We start from the raw sequence: 17,546 nt of genomic DNA, 5'->3' as shown, positions 1-17,546 counted from the left end.
TCTGGTTGCCTTTCCCCCGGTTGGGCGGAACTGTAGTGCGTGGGGTTGAGTTTTCCACACGGACGCTCTTTGCTCAAGCTCCATTTCCATGCATTTGGTGCTCTAGGCAAATCGTCACATCGGGTTGCGAAAGTGCCGGGATCGGTGTGTGAGCGCGAGAGAGAAGGGAGAGAGCGAGAGATTCTTCGGCCATGGGGGGCGAGACGATGTTGCGGACCCTGCTCTACACAGTCAACTCCCTGCTGCAGCAGCGTAGATACCAGGCGGCGTTGGCCGTCGTCAAGGGCTTCCGTAACGGAGCAGTGTAAGCCCTGGCTGGAGAGGGACCGTCTCTCCTTTCCCTCACCCACCGCATCCCTAGTCCGGGAAAGGAGGCTGAGGGGCTCCCGTGTCGGCCGTGGGCGGAGCCTTTGGGCGGGCGCCGCTCCAACGAGGAGCTCTGAGGGTAGAAACGAACCCCGGCTGGGAAAGCCTCCCGGGTAGTCTGCAAACCACCAGCTGGGGGCAAAGGACTCTCTCCAAAAAGCCCTTTCCACGGGGAATGTCGTCTCCGTCAGTGTTAGAAACAAGCAAACTCGATTCGTGTGTGTGGTGGTGGTGGTGGTGGGAATGAAGGCTCTCTTTCTTTCTGGCTAAGCAAAATTAACTACGGTATCTCATAGTGGACGAGTCTTTCTCTGAGAAGATTGACAGCCACGTCTTTGACGAGGTGGCAGTAGACAAGCGTGCCAACTTGAATTAAAATATTGGGGAGAAGGGGCAGGTAAGCCCCGCCCCACATAATCGATTACAAGGACAAGGCGCACGCACACCGTGTGAATGGCATTGACCATCAACTTGGGGAGGCGGCCCCCTCAAATATTTCAGGGGGGGCAAAGGAACCCCACGGTCATTAGGAGTGTCCTCCTATGGCAGTAGATATGACTGCCAGCTATTTGTTTATTTTATTGCGGTTCCATAAAATGTTTACACCACTTGATTGTAGGGGGGGACCTCGAAGCGGTTTATAAAAAAGTTAAAACAATAATAGGAAAAGTCCACAACAGTAGTAAATAAATAAGTTTACCATGTCTCTTTAATTTTCTGCAATGCAGTTCACTTCAGTTGAAGTCAAAACCAGGATTTATGGTTGTTTTTCCAGTGACCTGAAATCAAGGTTGAGTTATTCAATATTAAATCCATGATGCCTCCTATTGTAGAAATAGGTTTGGATTAGTATGTGTAAACCACACCCTTGCTATGTTCTTTTTCTTAAATGCCAAGGTGTGGCTTAAACATGCTAATCCAAAACTATTTCTACAACAGGAGCCAAAACCAATCAACATAGGCCATAGCCAATAAACTAATACTGTCGAAATATATTTAATACCTCAAAAGTGATTTGTTGCCGAATCATGTTGCTTTCTACTTTACACACATATCTAAAATCAGGTTTACATACAGAGTGGAGTTACATGTAAAGCGAGGGTCTTTGAGATTTTGATGAACTCCAGCTGCCATCAGCCTCAGCCTGCAATGGATGGCCAGGAATTACAAGATGACAAGAGAGTTTTAGGCCAGCAACTTCTGGAAGGCTAAAGGCTGTAAAGTGAACTGAGCTGCCATTAGTGTAATCTGCATACCTGCACATATCATGCGGGCATAAATAAATGGTTCTCTGAAAAATTAACTACTTTATGGCTAATGAGACAAATGCAGTGTTTTTTTGGGGGGACGATGACGCAGGAGTACGCATACCCCTAAACATTTTGTGAATCTTTGTACTTTTGTCCATAGACTGTATTTATTTTCCCCGATTTGAACTATAAAATTGTGATTTTCTTGAATCTAAATGAGAGTACCCATTAACATTTTTAAAAGGAAAAAAAGCACTGGGCAGTAACTTGATTCAAAACAACACTTGTACATGTGTGCACAGTTTATTATCTTCTTTCCTTTTGCCAGGTATGGAGCAAAAATACGTGCCCCCCATGCTTTAGTGATGACATTTCTCTTCAGGAGTGGAAGGTATATTTATCACTCCCTTTCTTTTTCATATGTATGTGCGTGTGTGATTATTTCTTTATAAAACTACCGGTATGTGATTTGATAAGGTTCAGTACAGCTATTGTCTTCTGTGCATATTGAACCCAGTGAAACAGGATCCTCCTTATTTATTTATAAGATTTATTCACCGTAAGGTCCCAGAATCAATTATAACTGTACAATCTTACATTTATAAAAACAACTAAAAACCATTCCAACAAAAAATAGAACATGCTTTCTCTCTCTGCATTTCTTTGGAGTAGAGCAACTGGATTAGAATACAAGGAGACTTACAACACATGTCTTCTTGGTGTTAATGAATAGTCATCTTTATTTTTAATTAAAGACTACAAATGGCATGTTTAGTGCTATCCTATGAATATGCACTCAGAAGGCAGGTTTAGGATGGCAGCCCAACAGCACAGCATGTTTACTGGGAAGAAAGTCTTGGTTGTGCCCCTTCTTAGGCTGCCATTATGTCACATTTACCTGGAAGCAAGTCCCATTAATTCAAGGTGAAGTGTTTCTACTGAGTAAACATGCATAGGATTGGTCACTAGATGTTTCTGAAACATTAAGATAGATCAAATCTGTAAATTTACTATGGAATCTATTCATGCCCCTATTTTATTATTAATAGATTGGCTAATCTGTCTTTAGATTTTATTGCTTTCTGAAACTGGGATAAATGATCACTGTGACTTTCTGAAGTAGCTCATAGGTTACAACTTAGTAATTAATTTTTATTCACTTCTCTTTTAGTTGAAGAGTGTACTATCTGTAATAACAGGTCTTCATTTTCTCTCTCTTAGTTTAAGGGAGAAATTGAAAGCAATTGTTCGTGCCACTTACACTCATTCCAGAAACCTGGCATACTTTGTATTCACATACAAGGGTCTGTTGGCCCTACAGTCGCGAATGCAAGGAAAGAAGATCCCATTTCACTCTTTCCTCGCAGCCTGCATTGGGGGCTGGTTGGTGTTTGGAGAAAATAACAATATTAACAGCCAGGTAAGTGATGGTGGTGTGTGCTTCTGGGTTTATACTGCTGCCCATCTGATGCAAAGTGAAAAACAAGTGATGTTAGTGATCCAGGCTGCTTCATATGACTGGTCCTTTACTGAATTTAACTGCCCTTCAAGTTAAAACTTGAGGACAATAAAATAACTGTGCCCCAACACTTCTGCATCTTTCACTCACCAAGGTGCTCTATAGCAGGGGTCAGCAAACTTTTTCATCAGGGGGCTGGTCCACTGTCCCTCAGGCCTTGGGGGGGGGGCGGGGCGCTGGACTATATTTGGGGGGGGGGGATTGAACAAATTCCTATGCTCCACAAATAACCCAGAGATGTATTTTAAATAAAAGCACACATTCTACTCATGTAAAAAGACCAGGCAGGCCTCACAAATAACCCAGAGATGCATTTTAAATAAAAGGACACTTTCTACTTATGTTAAAACATGCTGATTCCCAGACTGTCCGTGGGCCGGATTTAGAAGGCGATTGGGCCGGATCCGGCCCCCGGGCCTTAGTTTGCTTACTCATGCTCTATGAAATGGAGGGAAAAGGTTGTTTTAGCTCAGAATTTTATTAATTCGGTCCCATCACCAGTTTCTGCTTCTTTCAGCTGCCTGTTTTGATCAGGTTTTTAATTACAGTAAATATAAGCATTGCTTTAACTGGTGCACCAGTGACCCATCTAGCTCAACATATTGCTTCTTCCTGGAGAAATGGTTTGCCTTTGAAAGTGCAGTTAGTGATATTTTTAATGTTTCACAGACTTAGAAAGCTTCAGTGGGAAGAGGTTCTACAGAAAGCTGCAGTGGGGACTCCCCCCCCCCCCCCACAGTATGAAAAGACTAGGGTCTCCAAGTATCTTTTTGTTTCTCCCTAGTTTTACTCTGCATCGGCTTTGAAAATAGTACTTTCAACTGAGCACACAAATTACTTTTTCAAGCAACTAAATTTTGCAATGCTCGATCATATACTGCTGCTAAAAATGGCAAACAGCCCAGCTGAGAGACTACAAAAGCATTATAATGTTTAAAAAAATGATTTGAAAACCAACTTGTTGATTGCCTAAATCAGGGGTCGCCAGACTACGGCCCGGAGGCCACATACGGCCCCCGATGCTCTTTTATGTGGCCCCCGGCTCTTACCGGTGCGGTGTGGCATGGCTGTCGACTTCCGACCCGGAAAAGCAACGGAAATAGCTTGTGCGCACACGCGAGCGTCATTTCCGGTGTACTTCCGGGTCGGAGGAGGCTTCTGCACATGCATACAAGCTATTTCTGGTGCTTTCCAGGTTGGGAGTGTGCCAGAAATAGCATTTGCGCATGCACATGGGCGCGCACAGCCGCGCGCTCCTCCACCCTCCGGCCCACCACGCAATCGGTGCAGCGGGCATCCGGCCCAAAGCCGGGTAAGTTTGGGGACCCCTGGCCTAAATTGAGGACTGTTTGAAAGAATCACTTTCTAGATATGTTCCTTGCCTAATATTTGTTTACAATTTCCCCCTACAGATAAACATGTACCTATTGTCTCGTATCCTGTTTGGCTTGTCCCGACTGGCAGTGGAGAAAGGTTACATCCCAGAGCCAAAACAAGATCCCTTTCCACTCTTTGCTGCTCTGGTTTGGGGGATTGTTCTCTGGCTCTTTGAGTACCACCGACACACACTACAGCCATCATTGCAATCATCCATGACCTACCTGTATGATGACAGTAATGTCTGGCATGATGTTTCTGACTTTCTTGTATATAACAAAAGACCTGCTACCAATCAGTCTTGAAAGATCTTTTAGTAACGGCACATTCCAACAGCAGGGCTTTTATGCTTTTATTTGAACACACTTCACTGAAAATCGTTATCATTGGATGTTGATCTCTACATGGGTCTGGCCACGTTGTTCTGTGTAGGCTTCTGGTTTCTCTGGTTAGAGCTTGAAAAGGCCATATTTCAAGCAAACCATTTTGTAATCTTTTTGTAAGTTCCTCTTGTCTGTAAGAGGCACAGTTTCCTTTTCAGCTGGAACAAAATGCACTATAAATGCACTGATCTTAAAACTTGAGAAAATACGGTGAAAATATTTTCTTTAATACTGAAATACCAGGTGCCATAGGTAACTTTCTGCCTACATATATGCAATACATCCTTCGCTGCTTCCTCAGTTAGCCATAGAAGAAATAGGTTCAATCTCATCATAGTAAATACTACAAGTTTAGGATCTTTGTCTGCAGATATGGTACTGGGAAACTTTACTTCCTATATGCATGTTTGTTTGTTTGTTTGTTTGTTCATCTTTCTTTCATTAACCACCTATAACAACATAAAACCATTAAAAGTGCATTTAGAAAAAGATGACTAAAAAGCAGGGGGGTGGAGTTGAGCAACTAAGAGAGGCTTTACTGCAGGCACGGTATGTACTCTGCAGTGCAATGGGCCTATTTTAAAATTTCATCATCAATGCCTTAGATAAATGCCAAGATTTATTCAAAGAGTTGCGGTTCATTCCTCTAGACTTACAGTCTAGAGAAAGCTATGAAACAAAAGAAAAAATGGAGTAGATGGATTGGTGAAAGGGTAGATACAGTGGCAGATGAGTGATTTGCTTCTATTTTGACGTCTTCACTGTTAGTCGTATAAATACCTGAATAGTTTTCTTTGTCCCTAACCTCTTCTAGTTGGAACAGAGGATGCAACTAAACACGTTTACAACTGTTGTTGCAGTTGGCAAAATGTGGTAACTCTATGTAAATAGTCCTTTGATTAAAATGTATCTGATCAAGCATCTGCTGTCATAGAAGCAAAGATGCCAATGGATTGTTGAGGGTGTTGCTTTTATGACACTGCCTTATCAGAAAATGTTAAATATAAGGTAAGCCAATGATTATAGCACAATTATAGGAAAGTGACATAAAGTCTTGCAGCCTAATCCTCTGGGCTTGCAGTGGCAGCTCTTTTTGTGCTAGTTTTGCACAGGATGGGGAGAAAAGCACTTGAGTTATGAATTAAATATACATAGGCAATGGGGAAATGCTGGGTAAAGAACACAGTGAATGTTTTGTTTTTTCACTTGGGGTATTGTCATTGATTTTTTTATTTATCATTGTTTGGTAATTCACTTGTGGTGGTTTATTATTTAGCCCTGTCAGTTGGAGAAGTGTATTTTAAAGAAAAACTCATAGGGCCACAACACTGGTGTGTGCTTCTTGTTCTTTTGTCACATCTTTCAGTGGTTTGCTTGTTTGGTACCAATGTATCAGCTTGTTTCCGTGAGCATCTGTCTTGATCTGGTGTGTGAGCTGCCACCTTCTGTTCTCCTGAATCTTTAATACCATATGTAAAATCTCCTGCAAACACCCCCCTCAAATTCCCTATCCCATCAAGTCAGATATAGGAAAGAACAAACCCACCAAACACCTTCAGAACATTATTGATATTTTAAGCAGTAACGATGTTTTGAGCTATTCCAGTCTCTCCCCAACATTTGGTTGCTTCCATGCAAAGGCACAATCTTCTAACACACACACTCCCCCCCAAAAAACCAACAGACAGTACAGTAGCTGTTGCAAACTACAGAGTCAGCATAATCGTAACAGTGCCTGCAGTATATTTCCTTAATTTACATATAACTTCTGCTGCCCTCCTGTCCCCAGAACGCTAATACTAAGCTCTTCTAGCAAACTGTCTGCGTCTCTTATCTGTCTGCAGTTCAGAGCACAAAACTGCCATAAAACACATCAAACTGTGGTCCCACCACAGCAGCACCCTTTACATATCTGTCCGTGGCAATTAACTGTGCTTTTTAAAGATTGCTCTCCTGCTGTGTAAGGATAGAATGCTATGCTACAAAGTCAGTCAATTTCCCAGGGAGGTAGCTGGAATAATTTTAAGCAGCATTTAACATCCACCACTGTTCCTATAGCTCGATTGGTGAGGTCGAATCCCTTCTGCCACTAATGTGATTGAACAATGCCAGTGTGTGCTAGGGAAGTGAACTAGAAGTAATGGGTCTGTCTGAAGACTCTTGGATACATAGGTTCCATTCCTCACCCTTCCAGATCGTATTGTTCGGCAAGCTAAGTGTTCTGTTTGGTTTTCATGCTAATAAGAAAGAAACACAAACAGGAATAAGGAGACGGTTTGAAAATCCACCTCCCAAGCAGCCCATCACATCAAAATTAAGCAACTCCCAACCATCCCCACTCTGAAGATCAAAACAGACATGCATATGTGTTTACAACAGCTCAATTGTAGCTTCTCATTGAAGGCTCAGCTCTTTTGTGTTTTGTTCAAGAGGAGATCTTGGTTCCCAATGCTGGGGAAATGTCTATCCCTAATCTGATTTGCCACAACTGTTGTACAAGAATAACACTGTTTCCACGGCGTAATGAAATAGTGCAAGGAACATCTACAAATGCCATGCAGACTACTTAATTATTTCAAGGAGTGGAGGGAAATTGAAATAAGTAAATAGCTGCACCAGTCTAAAAGTTTAGGGAAATATAATGTTGAGCTCAAATTACAAAAAAGAAAAGTTAAAAACCCCATGTATTTATGGTCCTGTATTTATTCTTAATTCAAGTCCTCTAAAAACCTGGAACTACAATAAGGTATTGTTTCTCCTCCATTAATAACACTGCTGACTTGTTTCATAAAAGTTATTTACAATAGGCTTCCTAACATATATTTGGAGGTCTTGATTTGTAGACATCTGCAACAGATATTTACAAGAACAACAAATTAAATAGAACCAGTGACTCCTTGACAATGCCAAGAGCCTGTTTTGTTGTTTAATTTGTTTACTATTTTTAGTGCATACTGCTGTGATTTCCTTAGGCAGGATTAGTAGGAAATAATCCTACTAATAATGTATTTTTTGTGAAATACATATACATACATTCATGTGGGTGAATGTGCTTCCCCACACCTTACTGCTGTTTTCCGAATCATTTAGATTGGTAAACAGCAAAGAGCCACTTCACACCTGGAATTTTGTCAGAGGGAAATGTATGCCAACATTTACTGTTGCATTTAGTTTGCCAGTTCGAATGACCCCTCTCTGTTCTGTGGTTTCTCCTGACCAGAACCTCTCCAGAACCAATTTCGGGGGGCATGTCAGGAGTGGGGGAATCCCATTGCGCAAGCAAAATCATTGTGCAGATTTCTATTGACAGGGCTCCTTAGGTGAATCTTGTCCTAGCTCTCTTCATCTACACTCATGTAGGTGTTGTGTTTGATAGGAATGCTTGTGGCGCTGTGGTCTAAACCACCAAGTGTCCTGGGCTTGCCAATCGTAAGGTCAGCAGTTCAAATTCGCACGATGGGGTGAGCTCCCATTGCTCTGTCCCAGCTCCTGCCAACCTAGCAGTTCGAAAGCATAACAGTGTGAGTAGATAAATTGGTACCGCTGTGGCGGGAAGGTAAATGACGTTTCTGTGCACTCTATCACAGTGTTTTGTTGCACTAGAAGTGGTTTAGTCATGCTGGCCACATGACCCGCAAAGCTGTCTGTGGACAAATGCTGAAAGCCTCTCACCCTGAAAGCAGAGATAAGCACCACACCCCACAGTCAAATTTGACTGGACTTAACCGTCCAGAGGTCCTTTACCTTTTACCTGTGTTTAATATGACATGCTGCGTAAAAACTAGATCGTTTGACTACATAACTGCAGGCTTTGCTTTTCAAGAATGTGGTGGTGACTAATTGCACATTTCTACTTTTGCCTTGTAAAAATATTATTTGTTGTAACTACCTTTACCTGGCACAGACTATCTTCCTATCCGTGGTGCTACATACTACATTAATTCTCTTCCTGCCTTCTGGTAAAGCAGCCTGATGCTGCTCTCTGTGTTAAGTTTTTAACAGCAAAAGTAAGATCAGAAGACATCCAGAGAGGATGAATTCCAACTACACTTCTTTCTATGAAGCCAAAACTGCTGAAAACCTTAAGAATCATTCCACATACAAGTGATTCTTCCTGGCAAGTTATGCCATCCTCACAGCCAGTAGTTCTCATACAAGCAACATATGAAAATGGGCATGGCATTCAGTTTGGCTTGCTGGGTTCATAAATCACACAGAAAGTCTTAAATCCTATTATTTGGAAATGTGTGGGTTCTGACCAGGGATTTTTTTACAACTGGAACTCACCAGAACTCAGGTCAGGCACCTCTCATGTGGGTGCCATTGCCATTATAAGAGAACAAAGGAGATGAGTTCATGGTGAGTTCCAGCACCTCTTTTTCTAGAAAAATATCACTGACTCTGATACACCAAGAGATCTGTTGAGTGTTTGGAGACTTAGGTGTGCAATACAGTATTTGGCGAGCGACAAAGCAGAATTTCCTAAAAGATAACAGAATGTATATTTGTAACAGACTGAAATGTTGACTTGAGTTTTTTCAATGCAATAGTGGATGCATTGAAACATACAGTTAAAGTAGCAGATTGTCCAGACTGATTCAAATAAACCACTATGTACTTGTAACAAAATGTTGTAGAAAATTAACTTGTTAATTAGTAAGGTCTAGCTGCCAACACAGCTATGCCACACCTGTGGTTTGATACTGAAGTATATGGAAACAAATTAAATGCAAAATATCTGCTTTAAGATGCACTTCTGTATAATGTGTTTTTTCTCATTTTAACCTATTTTATAGGGATCCGACACGCAGCTTGTGAGAACACCTTGCAATCTGACTAGATGTTTCTGTTCCTTAAGAATGTACTGTAAAGCTAAGTTTGCAAATGTGATGGAGATCACTAAGATACTGGGCAGAAAAGGTGATTTTAAAAATAAGCCTACATGCATATATTTCTAGAATCCTTAGTCTGTAATATCAAAATTTTACTAAGTTTACTTAAGCTTTTCACACTAAAAGAAATAATAATTTCAGTATAAGGATCTTGCACAAGTGTAACATGCCTGTCAACTGTAATTTGGCATCTGCCAGCTTCATTAAAATGATATGCAAATTATGGGGAGCAATTAAATATGCATATTAGCTGCAGCTGTCCAAGTCATGGCTACATTGGCAGGGTGGCCTTGCACACTGACCATGTTGTGTACCTCTTCTCTAAATGATTTATACTGTTAATTAAACTGCAACTTAATTAAATTCATCTTCTTAACAACATGGAAATGATTAATTATAAACAAGTAATTAATGTTGCTATTATCCAGTATTTCATATTATCATAGAAAATACAGTCATGGGTTAAACCATATGGATGTTGAAAGTATACTGGTGTCTGTCCTGGTATTTTTGACTACCTTGGTTCTAGTGGCAAGGGTGGCACTTAGAAGGCTTATGAATAGAAGTATTATTATTATTATTATTTAATTTTAGTTTAAAGACCATTCAATAATTCAGAATTTTGTCGTTCACAAAGCTGACCAGCTAATCCTAGCCAAACCAGTTGCTGAAACATATTGTCACAGCTATCACAAAAAGGCCACAATGGAATAAGATCTTGAGGGCTAATGACATGTTATGTTACATGTTGCCATTTTAAGGAGCTGTGCCACACTATGGAACCATGTTGGGTACTTATTAATATATGTTGGGTACTAATTAATACAGCATCTTCTTTCATCTTGTCTAGGGGAAGCCCTGACTTGCCCCGGCTCCCCAGAACATGTTTTTTGCATTGTAGAAAAGACGAGAGAGAAGGCAAATATGTACTTCAAACATTAACTTGTGGAGAGATCTCTGATCTCCAAAGAATTATTTTAATAGCTGTACTAAGCATTATATACAGATGTATGTAACATTCTCCTCTGTGTATTTTCTTACTACTGAAGTAAGAAGCAGCTTCAGGAGGCTGCAAACTTGAGTGTGCCTCTTTCCCATACTTGCTGTATCTCTCCTCTGCTCCCCCCACCCCAACCATGACAGAAAAGATTTTGACATCCATGTGGGGAAGGAGGGGAGGCGCCAGAAAAACAGCCAGCACACAGAAGGGTTAAACAGCCTCCCTACTCAACATTACATCATTCCTATACTACCTATCTCTCTATATGATGGGAAGTTACCTGTATCTGTGTACATAACATCCAGTTTGTCCTCAATGGTTTCTAAGCAGTTTGTTTCACTTCTGCTTGCAAAGAAACTGAGAAATAAAAATGAGATGGTGACAGACATTAGGTCATGCTGCTCTTGAATTGTTGATTTGGTAAAGAAAACAGAGAGGCCTTTCCCAATATGCCTCAATCCATTTAGGAGGAACAGAGTAATGCCCAGCCTGAACACCTAGCACTAAACTGAAATTAGTTAATTGGTCATGACTCTGTAGCTGCTGATAGGAGCCCTACATGCCTTGTGTAGGCTATTCAGAGTCATGACGACTGGTTCGCTTTAGTACGAGAAGCGCCAATAAGCATTGGGAACCCTGGCTTTGTGCAAGCTACTTCTCGAATGAGATGTCTTGGGGAAAGAAGTGTATATGTGAACTGGGGGAGGATCTCTGGTGGGTTGCTGTACTGAAGCTGAGACTGAGTTTTGTATTCTTTTCTTTTTTAGAAACACATTCTTGAACAGCACAAAAGTAAAGGCAGTTAGTTCTGAAGAACCCCCCTCCCCAGAAGTACCTAGCAAGGATTGGCTTTGTTCATGTAAATGTCACCTCTGTTGTTGTCCCCACCCCACCCCTTCTACAACCTTTAAACAGAAGGTACATCATCTTGTTATGTTAGATTGAAATACAGATTAATATTGAAAGTTGCAAATCCAGGCCTGAATGTTCCCTCTTTTGGGTGTGCGGGTATCCTTTCCAGAGTCTGCATAATTTGCACTGCACTCTTAAACACTGCTTTTAACCACCTTTCAAGCAACAGAACTGTGCGATGTTAAAGAGGAACAACCTCCGTTCCCCTGAAGTGGACAGGCTGGTGGACTGTCTGGCTACCCTTGGGGATGGAGGTGGGGGGGGGGTTAAGCGGATCTGTTCACCCTGAATAAACTTACTCCACGGATTGGAAATTAAACTTTTTAATTCCATTTGGCATTTCTGAGCTCCCTGCCAATGGGGATCATCGCCTTGCTTTTTTTAAAAAAAATCTTTTGTGACAGTAGGAGGAACAGCTGGTGCAGCAGCTGTGTCCAAAAACTGCCCACTAAGAGAGCTGCAGAGTCTCCATGGGGGAAGGGGGAGCAGAACTACCACAAACTGCCCTACTTTCTCACAGATTGGGGGTGGGGTGGGGTGGCCCGTGAATCAAACCACAGACTGCTTCCATCTGGTCTAACTGTTGCTCAGTTTGCAATGTTACAGTAACGTTAGGATTCGATTTGGCATTGGTAAATACCCATCTCAAACTACAGTATAGTTCCCCAGAACCATAAAACCCACCAAGCTTTTCTCTCTGCAATTTTAACATAGTATATATATTTTAGCACCAACAGTACGGGGATAGAATACAGAAACAAAAGGATCTCTGCCAGGAATTAGTAAGACGGAGCCTTTCACATCAGGACAGTGGCACAGGAGTTTTTTCTCTGGCTGCATACATATCTTGCATATAAAGCACACTGTTTCCCCTCAAAGAATCCTGGGAGCTGTAGTTTACCTCTCAGAGCCAATGCCCAGCACATTAACAAACTACAGTTCCCAGGATTCAATGGAGGAAGTCATGCTTTAAGTGTATGGTGTGTACACAGTCTTTGTGATGTGACCTCGTGATGTAGGCTATGTGAGAGTAACAGAACCCTGTAAATTTTGGGGGTGGGGGGATTACACAGCCCCATCCATGTGCCGTCTCATTTGTATGCACCAGAAAGCCATGCGGGAATGCACTACAATGATGCATCTCCTATGCTGCTGCATCTAAGTGTGGATGAGGGTCTGGCACAGCAAATGCAAAGAGGGAGCAGATGATGCAACAGAGGAGTGAAAAGAACATGGTTGGGGTATGTAAATATTTCCTTTACTAATACGGACAAGCAGATTTATCCACGCAGTCACTACAAGGGAAAGAAATGCACAGTAGTTGCCCCAGAAGCTAATAGAGATGGTGCTTCATCTTCATGGAGATGCCAGCACTTCATGAAAATCCCCAAAGCTCACTCTGCCAATTGTAAGAGGGTTGTCAACACAGACACCGGGAAGTAGTTTTCAACATCATTTTGACATAAGCTGCTTTACCCACATGACAATCTGCCATGGTAAAGGTGGGAATCCTAAGTGGTATCCCCAGAACTGTGCAAAAAGAGGGTGGAATAACCAGGGTTAGCACTCATGACTGCGCCATGATGAACCCACTCTACGACCAGCCTTACCTTTCAAATACTGTCCTCCTTACTGATCACAAAGCTTTAAGTGGGGATGGGGAAGACATTCAATTCAGTTCACACTTAAAGGGAGACCTACCTAATTAACACTTTCCAAAACAAAACACAAGCCGAAACACAACCATCCTTAGAAATTTGCACTTCTCCCAATTTTGCAGTGCAGTTCTCCAGCCAAGTAATTATACAAAAATGCACCTAGAAGGGTAAAGTGCATAGAAATGTATATATTTGTGAAAATTATATATAAAAATGCAGAGAGCACCAGTGTGGTGCAGTGGTTAAGAGCGGTACACTCGTAATCTGGTGAACCAGGTTCGCGTATCCGCTCATCCACATGCAGCTGCTGGATGACCTTGGGCTAGTCACACTTCTCTGAAGTCTCTCAGCCTCACAGAGTGTTTGTTGTGGGGGAGGAAGGGAAAGGAGATTGTTAGCCGCTTTCAGATTCCTTAAGGGGAGTGAAAGGCGGGATATAAAGTCCAAACTACTTCTTCTTCTTCTTCTTCTTCTTCTTCTTCTTCTTCTTCTTCTTCTTCTTCTTCTTCTTCTTCTTGTATTAGGAGAAATTGCTTTGTAAAAATGTGTATTAGACAAAATCACATACTAAAATGTGTATATTGGGAGAAATTTGTACTAAAATGCTAATTAATTTTCATGAGGATATTGGGGTTTTTTAAAAACAAAAACAGGTAGAAATTCCAACTGAAGATTGGAAGGATGTGAAACTGAAACAGACATATTAACTCATCCCTAGCTTTAAAGCATTATATTTATCATAAAGCAAAAGTGCCCCATGAAGTGCATTAGCAAGGAAAGAGTTACTCAGTATTTAGCACATTCTCTAACTATCTTTTCAAATGCACGAAAATATTGATGTTGAACTCTTGCCTAGGGTTCCTCCTTTGGCTAAGGACTGAGAGTACTTAAGAATTGGAGTGACTTGTTATTCTCTTGCTATTCCCAGTCTGCAGTAGTAAACGAATGGTTCTAACTTAGCTGCTTCTGGCTGGCAGTCTAGGCTTCCAACCAGAGTTCCAACCTTTATGTGGCAACCATGAGGCTGTATTAGAGAAGCCGAAATACAGGTTTCGTTTTAAACCTAATTAGTGTGTGCAAAACCTGTTTTATGAATGCAACCATTTCACCTATTAGGCTCTCTTATCAAGATCTGATTAACACAGGCATGTCAAACCTGCAGCCCCCCAGATGTTTTGGCCTACAACTCCCATGATCCCTAGCTAGCAGGACCAGTGGTTTGGGAAGATGGGAATTGTAGTCCAAAACATCTGGAGGGCCGCAGGTTTGACATGCCTGGATTAACACATACATAGATCCTCATCCATTCTTAATGCAAACAAAATTGCCCCACATAATATATAAACACACATATACACACACAGAAAGACACTCATATATTTGACTGAATCTCATGAAGCTTCTTGTTTAATCTGATTGGCTTTCTGTTTGCAGGCTTGTGTGTTTGAATAATTCTAGTGACTAGCCTTCTGTTATAACATATGATTAAAAAGACTGACTGACTCATTTGGCAGCTACTTTTATATTAATGAAGTCCTAAATTGCATTGGCTTTTTTGCAGTCACAATACACTGCTAACTTATGTTTAGCCTGGGTCATAGAGTTGTAGAGTTTGAAGGGTCTCTGAGGGTCATCTAGTGCAGTCCCCTGCAATGCAGGAATATCAATTAGAGCAGGCATCCCCAAACTTCGGCCCTCCAGATGTTTTGGCCTACAACTCCCATGATCCCTAGCTAACAGGACCAGCGGTCGGTGAAGATGGGAATTGTAGTCCAAAACATCTGGAGGGCCGAAGTTTGGGGATGCCTGAATTAGAGCATCCACGACAGACAGCCATCTAACCTCTGCTTGCACCGTCCACCATCAAACAGCTCTTACCATCAGAAAATTCTTCCTTGTTTAGTTGGATTCTCCTTTCTTGGAACTTGAAGTCATTGGTTTGGTTCCTACCCTCCAGAGAGGAGGAGAAAAGCTTGCTCCATCTTCCATGTGACAGCCCTTTAGATATTTGAAGATGGCTGTCATATTTCTTTTTGGAAGAAGAGAAATGATGGCCTGTAAAATCTCCGCTGCAGTTTCATAAGGAAAGTGCTCACAATGGGGATACTGTAGTTAATAAAGCTGCCTCTCCAGCCCCTCCAAGCAGGGCTCTTGTGTCTATAACATGCAGAAATCCAGCAGGTGAAACATCTCCTTTCCTGTCTCCATCCTGGGAAAAGCTCTTTGGTTGGCACTTGTGTTCACCATAAAATTGTAAAAAGCACAAGAGCCCTACCTCTAAAAAGCTACCATGTACCACATTTCAGAATAAGTCGAACCATTTCAGGCATGAGTAGTATGGCAAGTTGCATTTGATGTTGAAAGCCTTGGTTTGGTGGGAAGGAAAACTGTCCCATGACATTTAAGGCTTACATAACACAAAAGTGATCCAGACTGATTCCCTTCAGCAATGCAGGATGCCAGCATGTCTAACACATTTGCATTTTATTTTATCTAGTACACTACTGTAGTTTATCACTTGCAAGAAAAAAGCTGAAACAAAGTATGCAAGACTATGTAACTTTTGCTGCCTGAATAAAAAGCAAGATGGCACCTACGGAAGCCAATCAAAGTGGAAGTTGAACTTTAGTTCAGCACTGGCAATGGAACAGTGCCCTCCTCTGCATGTGAAGGTAGCAGGCTGGTATAGGGCAGGCAGCATGGCACACCTAGCTCTGTTCTTGGAACAGTTTGCTTCCACCCCCTTCCTCTCTGTTGCCCGAAACAGCTGTCACACTCTGCCTAATAGTAGAATGGGCCCCAGCACTACAGGCCAATCAGGCCTTATGCATGAAAGCAGAACCGGTTCACCATCAGACGTACACTCTACCATTTATTATACCAGAGTCTATATTTCAATTTTTGCGAGAATCTTGTGTGCCATATCATCACAATGCACATGGAAGGGACTCCACAATCTAGACCATATTTTGTGGGTGTTCCACTGTTATCTTCTACTGTTCTGTCTTTTAAAGGCTGGCTTGCTTCGTTTTCTTTTCCTTTTTGTCATGTGCAGCAGGAGCCTAGCATGTTTACTCAGGGCCACCCTTTTCAACAAGGCTTAACCCAAAGTGAGAGTGCACAAGGGTTCTAGCCGAGCCGTGGTGACTATTTCATGGAAATAAAAGCATAGTACATGCAGTACAGTGGTGATCACAGAAATAACATTCAAAGGGGACAATAATAGAAACAGAAACAGAGGTATTAATATAATATAATTATTTTCACTGTTGCAATAGTAATACAATACAATGACAAAGAAAACATTACAGTCTTATATTTAACAACTACTTGTGTTGCATAAGCCACTTTATCTTACAGTCCTACCTAAGTGGCCAACACTTACACCATTGCTTGCGCTACTCATGAATTTGTAGTTGTTCAATTACTCATTCCTATCCGCCCAGAATTATGGTTTTATGAATGTGTATCTAAACATGTATTTTAAAAACTTGAATCTGGTGCACTCAAACATATGGTTTGACTTTTCTACACAGTGTCTATTGTTTCCCTCCTATTTTTGTATGTTCCATGTTGTTTGCTCTCTACCCCAGGCTAAGCAAATAATGGTTTCAGTGGCCATTCCACTGGCAGAGTGGCAGCATATATCTGGATTTGACGAAATATAAATACTGTATCGTATCACTCATCCCTGAATGTTTTCAGGTTTCCCATTTAAATCAATGGTGTTTTAATGTGCTCCACTTTAGCAGGATCATGTCCAACATAAAAACTGAATGTATGTGGTGAACACTTATTATACAGATTCACTTGCCAAGGCTACAAAATTGACTTCAGTTTCTTTCTGCATGTAGATGTAGGGGCAAACACACATCTCACGCTGCTTAATAGATGAATAAAACTTTACAGCACCTGAACCTTTATCTGTAAGCTGGCTTGAGTTCCATCAGGTAAAAAGTCAGGGTATAAATTTGTTGTTGTTGTTGTTAATGCAGACTATGGGAAATCTCCAGTGGAAGTTCTACAAACATGGAGCAAATACGCCAAGTACGCCTCTCAGGGTGCTTTTAACAGTATTTTCACATTTAGTAGAAGGCAACACCTGCAGGGTATAATAACTTTTGGAGGGCCAGAAAACAAAGCTCTGGTGCAAACCTTAACCCAGGCATCCCCAAACTTCGGCCCTCCA

At 41.5% G+C, this 17,546-nt stretch overlaps 1 protein-coding gene and 1 long non-coding RNA gene across 2 annotated transcripts; one reads left to right on the top strand and one right to left on the bottom strand.

Moving 5' to 3' along the window:
* The first annotated feature begins 116 nt into the window (after positions 1-116).
* PXMP4 (peroxisomal membrane protein 4) lies at positions 117-9,648 on the top strand. The gene is made up of 4 exons (XM_035123418.3): positions 117-304; positions 1,945-2,007; positions 2,838-3,036; positions 4,548-9,648. The coding sequence occupies exons 1-4, from the start codon at positions 192-194 to the stop codon at positions 4,815-4,817; spliced, it is 645 nt and encodes a 214-aa protein (XP_034979309.1). The 5' UTR covers positions 117-191; the 3' UTR covers positions 4,818-9,648.
* A 1,415-nt stretch (positions 9,649-11,063) lies between these two features.
* LOC148685122 (uncharacterized) lies at positions 11,064-17,378 on the bottom strand. The gene is made up of 3 exons (XR_015951138.1): positions 17,270-17,378; positions 15,236-15,386; positions 11,064-11,144 (listed from the first exon to the last, which is right to left on the bottom strand). It is a non-coding gene; the product is annotated as an uncharacterized LOC148685122 (long non-coding RNA).
* Positions 17,379-17,546: the final 168 nt, after the last annotated feature.

Source organism: Zootoca vivipara, chromosome 7, assembly GCF_965207765.1.
Source record: "Zootoca vivipara chromosome 7, rZooViv2.hap1.1, whole genome shotgun sequence".
Classification (NCBI taxonomy): Eukaryota; Metazoa; Chordata; class Lepidosauria; order Squamata; family Lacertidae; genus Zootoca; species Zootoca vivipara.
Note: the sequence above shows the minus strand (reverse complement) of the source record. Positions and strands in the feature narration are given on the sequence as shown.